This window comes from Phanerochaete carnosa (genome assembly GCF_000300595.1).
Source record: "Phanerochaete carnosa HHB-10118-sp unplaced genomic scaffold PHACAscaffold_95, whole genome shotgun sequence".
NCBI classification, from domain to species: domain Eukaryota; kingdom Fungi; phylum Basidiomycota; class Agaricomycetes; order Polyporales; family Phanerochaetaceae; genus Phanerochaete; species Phanerochaete carnosa.
In genome coordinates this window covers 1-8,314 of record NW_006767722.1, presented here as the reverse complement: position 1 = coordinate 8,314, position 8,314 = coordinate 1, and the positions used below count along the sequence as shown (strand labels likewise).

The 8,314-nt window shown below is 54.3% G+C and overlaps 2 protein-coding genes across 2 annotated transcripts; one reads left to right on the top strand and one right to left on the bottom strand.

Moving 5' to 3' along the window:
• Window positions 1-7: 7 nt before the first annotated feature.
• On the top strand, window positions 8-793 carry PHACADRAFT_202042 (uncharacterized protein; the record flags this gene model as incomplete). Its single annotated transcript, XM_007402309.1, has 1 exon — window positions 8-793. The coding sequence occupies one exon, from the start codon at window positions 8-10 to the stop codon at window positions 791-793; it is 786 nt and encodes a 261-aa protein (XP_007402371.1).
• A 6,590-nt stretch (window positions 794-7,383) lies between these two features.
• PHACADRAFT_202040 (uncharacterized protein) lies at window positions 7,384-8,168 on the bottom strand (the record flags this gene model as incomplete). The annotated part of the gene is made up of 2 exons (XM_007402308.1): window positions 7,384-7,819; window positions 7,876-8,168. 2 exons carry the CDS (start codon window positions 8,166-8,168, stop codon window positions 7,384-7,386), a joined length of 729 nt encoding a protein of 242 aa, XP_007402370.1.
• Window positions 8,169-8,314: the final 146 nt, after the last annotated feature.

Sequence of the window (8,314 nt, the reverse complement as noted above, 5' to 3'; positions counted from 1 at the left end):
CGAGCGCATGAAGAAGAGGGAGCCAAAGCCGGACGTAGCCTCGTTCAATGTGTTCATGAAGTTCTACAGCCGAAGCAAGAATTTGCGTGGGATCTCTAGCATCATGCGAGAGATGGACGTTTTGGGTATGCATGGTGACATCTATACAGCTTCTGTCCTTCTGCCCGCCCTCTACTCGGCGCGGACGGATGCGCTACAGCTCATCCTCGCCCTTTTGCGCCAAAACGGTGTTACCGTTGACACTGATACATGCACGACGCTCCTGACACATCTCGTACGCTCGGAGGACGACACCGCGTTCGAGGCAGTCGTCGCCATCATTGAATATATGGAGGCTCACATGCCAGAGCTGGCGCCCACTAGCAAAACATTCGGTGCCGTCCTCTGCGGAATTGAACGCAGAGTATGGAGCAAGCCGTCCTTGGCTGCCTACTACCAGCACCTTGTCATCACGAAGATGAACAAGCATCAGCCGCGCAAGCTACCCAGATTCAAGCTTCAGATCATGCATGTTATCCAAGCATGCTGCGAAAACCCAACGCCCGAGGGGATGCGGCGCGCCATGGCATATTATCGGATGCACAGGCGCGCAAATAGCGAGAAAGGGCGTGCAGTGAATTGGCAGATATGGGGCAAGCTCATGGCCCACCTGATCCGAAGTGGCGAGTGGGAGCTCGCTGATGAGCTGGCCCGCGACCGAGCTGATGTCGACCAGCTCTCGCCTGGTATGCTACATCTGCTCGAACAAGCGAGAACACGCAGTAGTGATATTTCTTATCTGACGGACGATTAATGTGAAATAATGGACAGGGATACAGTATGTTGCGAGTATATGAGACCGCGCTTCGGGTCGTCCGTCATCGTGTAATGGCTCATTTCCCACGTTACCTGGACAAATTATTGTCGTGATACGACTACTGGACTGCGCGAGCACGAACTGGCGAGTGGCACGCGGGCATGATCTAATACACACGGGGGATTAGTCTGAGTGCGAAGGAAAAGAGCACACTGTATAGATCTAACCTAATACACACGGGGGATTAGCTATACAGGGCGTAAGCATAAGTGCATACTGCGCAAGGGCGACGAAGGGACTTACTCTGAGTGCGAAGGGAAAGAGCACGCAGAGTGGGGATGTGAGAGGAGTCCTTATATACTAAAAGGAAGCAAAATTGAAAGTCCGCTAGAATGGGGAAGCCTGCCATAAAGATGTCTGTGCGTGGGAATACTACATACGATTGTCCAATCACTATCTACGTATTAGTAGCGCCTATTCTAAGATGTCCACCTTAAGTCCATGCCGGGCGGAACGCCGAGCCAGAGCCGTTAGGCGCTTCAACACTCCCCCTTGGCGAGGCGATACGGAACGAGGCCAAGAGACTGGGTGTGACGGTTGTGTACCTCAGCCGGTAAGGGCTTTGTGAGAATATCAGCCAGATTGTCGACACCGGGAATCCTAACGAGTTCGATCAGACCTGCTTCGAATTGCTCGTGAACAGCGTGAGCTTTGACGCGGGTGTGTTTCGTGCGATGCTTGACGTTGGGTAACTGGGCAGCATCAACGACAGATTTGTTGTCGCAGTGGAGAGGGACAGGCTTTGCAAGTGGGTGTTCAATATACTCAGCGAAGATTTCGAGCCACTGTAAATGTCGGACTGCTTCGTCGGCTGCGAAGTACTCTGCGTCGAAGGTGTCTCGAGCCACAGAGCGTTGCTTGCAAGAAGACCAACTGGTTGCGCCTCTACCGAGTTTGTAAACCCAGCCGGATGTTGAGACGGAGTTGTCCTTGTCGTTCGCGAAGTCTGCGTCGGTGTAACCGAGCAAACGGCTATCGGTCTCGTCGTTCTGACCTAGACAGAGTCGATAGTTGGAGGTGCCGCGGAGGTACTTGAGAACACGATAGGCGGCAGCTACGTGCTTTGGTGAGGGGTTTTCCTGGTATTGGCAAAGTCGGGCGACGGCGAAGCCGATGTCGGGGCGAGTCCCGAGCATGGTGTACATGAGTGAGCCGAGGAGTGAGCGGTAGAGCTTGATGCGGTCTTGTGGGCAGTCCGCAGGGTCTTCCTCGTTCTTCTCAAGTATGATGTCAGTGCCGAGTGGTGTGGATGCGGGGTTGCAGTCTTCGTATCCGAATCGTTTGAGAACGGACTCGATGTACGTTTCCTGGTCAAGGTATGTAGCTCGACTCCCCCTATCCCTCGTGACGCGGATGCCGAGGTAGTACTTGAGTTCGCCAAGGTCCTTGAGTTGGAACCTTTCCTTCAATGCCTCTTTTGTTTGTTGGATGAGATCGAGGCTGTTTCCCATCATAGTTAGGTCGTCAACGTAAACCACAAGAATTTGAGTGGATCCCCCTCGTTGACAGCGAATGAAGATGGATACGTCGCCGGCGTTGTGGCATGCGAATCCAATGTCCTCGAGACAGGCTTTGAGCGTGAGGAACCATGTTCGTCCCGCTTGCTTTAACCCGTATATTGCTTTCCGCAGGCGGCATACTTTGCCTGCGTCCGTTACGAAACCTTCAGGTTGCTCCATGTAGAGCTCCTCGTCGAGTTCTCCATTCAGATATGCTCTATCAAAGTCGATCTGATAGATTTCCCAGTCCTGGATAGTCGCTAGGGCGATGAGGTATCGCCAGGATTCCAGACGGGCGACGGGAGCGAAGGTGTCTTCGTAGTCGATGCCTTGAACTTGCGTGAACCCCTTGGCTACGAGCCTTGCCTTGTAGCGATCCACTTCTCCGTTCTCGTTGCGCTTGACAACGTATACCCATTTGCACTTGATCGCCTTGCGACCCTTTGGTAAGTCGACAAGTTCCCAGGTGCCTTGTTCCAGGAGGCCAGTGACTTCGGCCTGCATGGCAGTCATCCATTCTGCTGAATCCGGGGTGTCAGCTGCTTGTTTGTAGGTTCGTGGCTCTCTAGCGATGGAGGAGTCGCCTACGATCGCAGCGATGTCGCCTGGTTCTTTGCCTGTGTTCAGTGCTTCCTCGATGTCCGCTTCGGTCGCTCCGGGCCAAATGCTCGTCCATTTCTGAGTTGCTTTACGCTCGTGGGTACCGCGGCGGATGCCTGATGACGTCGTGGCATGCTCAGGGTTGGTGAAGGAATTGTAGTCCCACGAGGTAGTGTTGGGATTTGGCTGGAGTGGCGGAGGGGCAACGACGCGAGATGGTGAGGCTTTGGCTTTGCCTTTGAATTCAGGCTTGACCGGTGCACTTGGCAGGATTGGCGGAGCTGGATACAACTCTGTTTGAGGTGTAAGGCGTGGTATTTGGGATACTGTAGGTGGTTTTGGTGTGATGGGTTGGGTAGGAGGTGGTACAGGCTGTGGCAGCTGCGTAGGAGCCGGTGGCGTGTTAAGGGGTGGTAGTTCGAGTTCGACAGATGACGGCAGCGTGGATGTAGATCCGGTCGGTTGTGTCGAGGACGGTGAGGGTAGGAGTTTATTGGGGAAGATCGACTCGTCAAATATCACATCAGTACTCGTGGTGATCTTTCTGCTACGTTTATCCCATAGACGATAACCTTTAGAATTTGTCTCGTAGCCGATAAACACCAGGCTCTCAGCGTTAGCATCGAGTTTCTTGCGTTTATCCCCGGGTATGTGGCGATAGGCCTGGCAACCGAAGACTCGGAAGTGGGACACGTCCGGTGTGGTGCCAGTGAGTCTTTCCAAGGGCATACGCCATGCAATGGCTTTCTTAGGGCCTCTGTTGCGTACGTGCACAGCTGTGCGAACAGCTTCTTCCCAGAATCCGTGTGATAACCTGGCGGTTTGTAGCATTGACTTAGCGGCTTCTACGAGCGTGCGGTTCATGCGCTCAGCTTTGCCATTTTGCTGTGGGGTACCGGGTATCGTGCGCTCGTGGATGATCCCAGATTTCTTCAACAAGTTGATGAACTCGTTGGACTGGTATTCACCCCCTCGATCTGACCGAAAAACCTTGATGACCGTATCGAACTGTCGCGCGATGAGGGCTACGAAGTCTTTGAACACGGAGAGGAACTCATCCTTTGTATGCAGATAGTAGACCCATGTGACGTCGGAGCAGTCGTCGATGAAGGTGGCGAAGTATCGGTGGCCTGTGAGGGACACCACCGACATAGGTCCGTCGAGGTCAGAGTGAATGAGGTTGAAGGGTTTGTTGGCGCATGAGGTGGATGATGTGGGGAATGTACGCCTGTGTGCTTTGCCCAAGACGCAGCCTTCGCAGGGATGCGAAGGTTTATCCATATCGGCGGCGATGAGGCCTTTGACGGGAGAGGAATCAGCAGCGGCGAGCTTGCGTACTGCCTCCCAGTTCAGGTGACCGAACCAATGGTGGATAACGTCGAGCGAAGTGGCGTTGTGCGTGGAGACCGCGACAGATGGTGGAGGTGGAGTGAGGTCCAACCAATACTGACCGCGGGACTTAGTGCCTATGCCAAACGTGGTGTTACCACGCTTGATTTGGGCTCGTCCTTTCCCAAAGACGAGATCGAAGCCTTTGTCTTCGATGCATGAGACGGAGATTAGCCGTCCGGACATTGCAGGACTGTAGAGAACGTTCTCTAGCCTGATGTTTACTGGTTTGTTGTCGACGAGCGTAGTGCCCTCGACAACACCTGAACCGAGCGTGCTTACTTGCGTTTTCGCCTTGTCTGCTAGTGTTGCGTATGTAGGCGACGCGAATGCAGTGTACTCAGCGAAGTCGTTCAGGCCGTTTGTAATGTGTCGTGTACAGCCGGAGTCTAACATCCAGCGTTTCACACCATGGAGATACCAGGAAGCGGAGTGAATTTCAGCCTCAGGAGCAGCGGCTCCTTCGGCGGTGACTACATGTACAGATGCGTGACCAGTACTACTACCGGACGGATTACTTTTACCGTCCTGGGCTTTGCCATTGCTGCCCTTCCGCGCCTCTTCGGCGGTGGCCTTTTTCTTTCTACAATCCTGCTCGTAGTGGCCTTTGTAGTGGCAGAAGTTGCACTTGCCCTTCTTGCCGTCAGGTTTGCCAGCTTTGGCTTTGCCTGAGGTAGACGCCTTCGGTGCATGGAAGGCGGCGACGTTGGTGGAGGAGCTGCGACGTTTCGCTTTGTCGAGGAGACGGTTGCAGATGTCGTCGAGCTTCAAGTCGGCGGGCTTGGTGACTGCGAGGATGGGCTCCACGACGTTGTTGAACGAGTCAGGGAGGGCCGTGAGCAGGCCGAATATCTGCAGGAGCTCCAGGGTTTGGAGGATCCCGGAGGCGCTGACCTCTTGCCAGAGTCGGGCGCGTTCGTCGAGTTGGGCAGCGAGGTCATCGCTGTCCGTGATCGCGTGCGAGAAGTACGCACGGAACTTGACGAATGCCGACATGGTGGTGGAGGCGGCGTAGTTGTCCTTCAGTTTCTTCCACAGCGCGGCGGCTGTGATATCCACTGGGTTCGCGAGGTGCAGGAGCTCGTCGCCGAGCGTGCTGAGGATGTAAAACCTCGCGTATGCGTTCGTCGTCTCCCATGCTTTGATGTCCACAGCGGAGACTGAGCTGCTTGGGACAGGGGCTCTCTCAGTGCCGTCGACGACCTTCCATGCGCGTGCAGCAATGAAGTATTGCTGCATCATCAGGGACCAGCGTGGGTAATCGCTGGAACCTTTGAGCTTTCCGATCGCGTCGAGCTTCATCGACGGCGGACCGGTGGCTGATGCGAATGCAGAGGCGGAGGACATTGTCGTTGTGCGGCGAGGTGCAGTTGATGCGGATTGAGAGGGTGTAGTAGGAGCGGCGGGGGTGCGACGTGTAGGACGGGGTGCCGGTGCAGGTGCAGGTGTCGGTGCAGTTGGTGAAGGTGGGCGTGATGCAGATGGACTAGACATGCACTAGAGGATCTCTAGTGTCCGTGTTGCGATGTGGAGTAACACTTGGGGTAAAGACCCTGAGGTGTTATGGAGCAAATGTGCGGCTGGTGCCGGATCTCTCCGAGTGAAGACTCGTGAGGGATAGAGGGTAGATGGGGGCCAGTTACAAGCCGGGGCTCATAACCTATTGTCGTGATACGACTACTGGGCTGCGCGAGCACGAACTGGTGAGTGGCACGCAGGCACGATATAATACACACGGGGGATTAGTCTGAGTGCGAAGGGAAAGAGCACGCTGTATAGATCTAACCTAATACACACGGGGGATTAGCTATACAGGGCGTAAGCATAAGTGCATACTGCGCAAGGGCGACGAAGGGACTTACTCTGAGTGCGAAGGGAAAGAGCACGCAGAGTGGGGATGTGAGAGGAGTCCTTATATACTAAAAGGAAGCAAAATTGAAAGTCCGCTAGAATGGGGAAGCCTGCCATAAAGATGTCCGTGCGTGGGAACACTACATACGATTGTCCAATCACTATCTACGTATTAGTAGCGCCTATTCTAAGATGTCCACCTTAAGTCCATGCCGGGCGGAACGCCGAGCCAGAGCCGTTAGGCGCTTCAACACAAATACTCCGTGCATATATGGGTCGCACTAGTTTCTAACGTCGAGAATATACCAGACAGTGTTGGGTCTGACCGACCGGTCTGACTCCAAAGGGATCAGTCGGGTCAGTCAATCGTTGACCGGTCAGTCGGCTGTTGCCGAGCTCGGACCTGATTAGTCATGTCATTTATGTGAAGCCACTGTTGCCCTCGAGAACCGTGACGGTGCCAGTGCTAGTTGAATGCAAAGCAACATTGTTGGCATATTTACTATGACACATCATAGTCACGTACGTATTCAGCTGTATGAACTTCTGGGATCGCTCCAGAGGCTACGTTGGGCTTACATCAGACGTCTTGGGTAAGATGCACAGATGCACTGTTGGATGCGCTCCGTGCACCATACAGATACATATTCAAGTTACTTAAACCCATTCTTGGCACTTAACAGCCCCCCTCACTTGCGAGACCCACTAGAGCTGTTTTGTGGCACGCCGGGCAGCGGTGTCGGCGCTGAAGGTCCTTGTGCAGATACGAGAGACAGCAATAATGCGGACAAAATCAAAATATATTGTGTTATTGGGAGTATATAGTGTTGAGGCATTTGTTGCCATCGCTACCTGCTCTCCTCTCCGTCTTCGATGACGTCGAGCAGCGTTGAGTAGCCCGGCCATTTCTGGGCGCCTGACCCCACTGACCCGTCAACTGACGGTCAGTCACTTCTGACCCCCTCTGACCCTCCCAACACTGATACCAGATGGACCCCATTAGCTAGCATGTAGAATACCGAAGCTCTCAACGGCACACAAGATTAGCCCTGTGATAGGAATCTGCAGACTGAAGAAGGCGTAGACCATGACCCGTATAAATTAGATTTTGGATTTTCCTTGGTAGCTGTACGCGCAACACGACAATATCCATCCCCCTACACTATGCAAAATCCGCAAACCCTAAGATCAGACCACGACCACACTGACGCCTCTATTTCCCAGCATCGGCTGCCTCCATCCGCACGCCCACTGTCCCTCAAGATAGAATCGGTTTCCCGTGCTTAGTGCATGGCCCGTATGCGACATCAGCAACCGCGACGAGATTAGGAACGCTGGCGGGGCAAACGGCGTCACCAGTGGCGGCAGGCCGAGTGTTGGCGCGATAGGCAGCAAGGTGGGATATGGGCTGCGCTCGAACTCTTCTTTTTGGGAGTGCGAGTATTTAGGAGATATGGTCGGATTGGCGACTGCGGTGCAAAGCGCGATTTCGCCGCTCAGACATTGCTGTACGAGCACGTCAGGCGGTGTCCGCGGAAGTGGCGTGCCGGACTCGGAAAGGCCGGCAACAAGCTCGAGAAGTCGTATTACGGTAGGAAGAAGCGTGTGATGAAGGATAAGCCCGCTAAATGTGCATTAAGCGTTAGCGCATACTCCTGCTATCCGATAGGAATCACGCACCTTCCACCGGTACCAACGAAAGCACCCCGCCATTGTGCATGTCTCTTCTCTCCAGCTTTCCAGGAGTCATCAACGATACCTGATCTGTGCAGCACATCTGCATCCGCGCTGTCGATGAGGCTCGATCCTAGCTCGAGCAGTACGCGAACGATGCCTTCCATGCCCCACGCACCACAGACGGCAAAATCGTCCTCGACGACCATGATCCATTCGTGCTTGAAGTGATACGCATGATGCAAGGCGTCTGAGAGATGAGCGTAGTGAGAAGGCGGACGGTTCGTGGGTGGATGCATCACGAAGTCGAGCGCAATGCCCGCTGAGCGCCACAAACTCCCCGAGCCAGTCGCCGAGAAGTAAGTCTTTGCACGATCCCACGCACGGTGATGCCCGTCGAGGCTGGTGTGGCCGTACACAGTCAGTGTCGTGTTCGATGAAGACG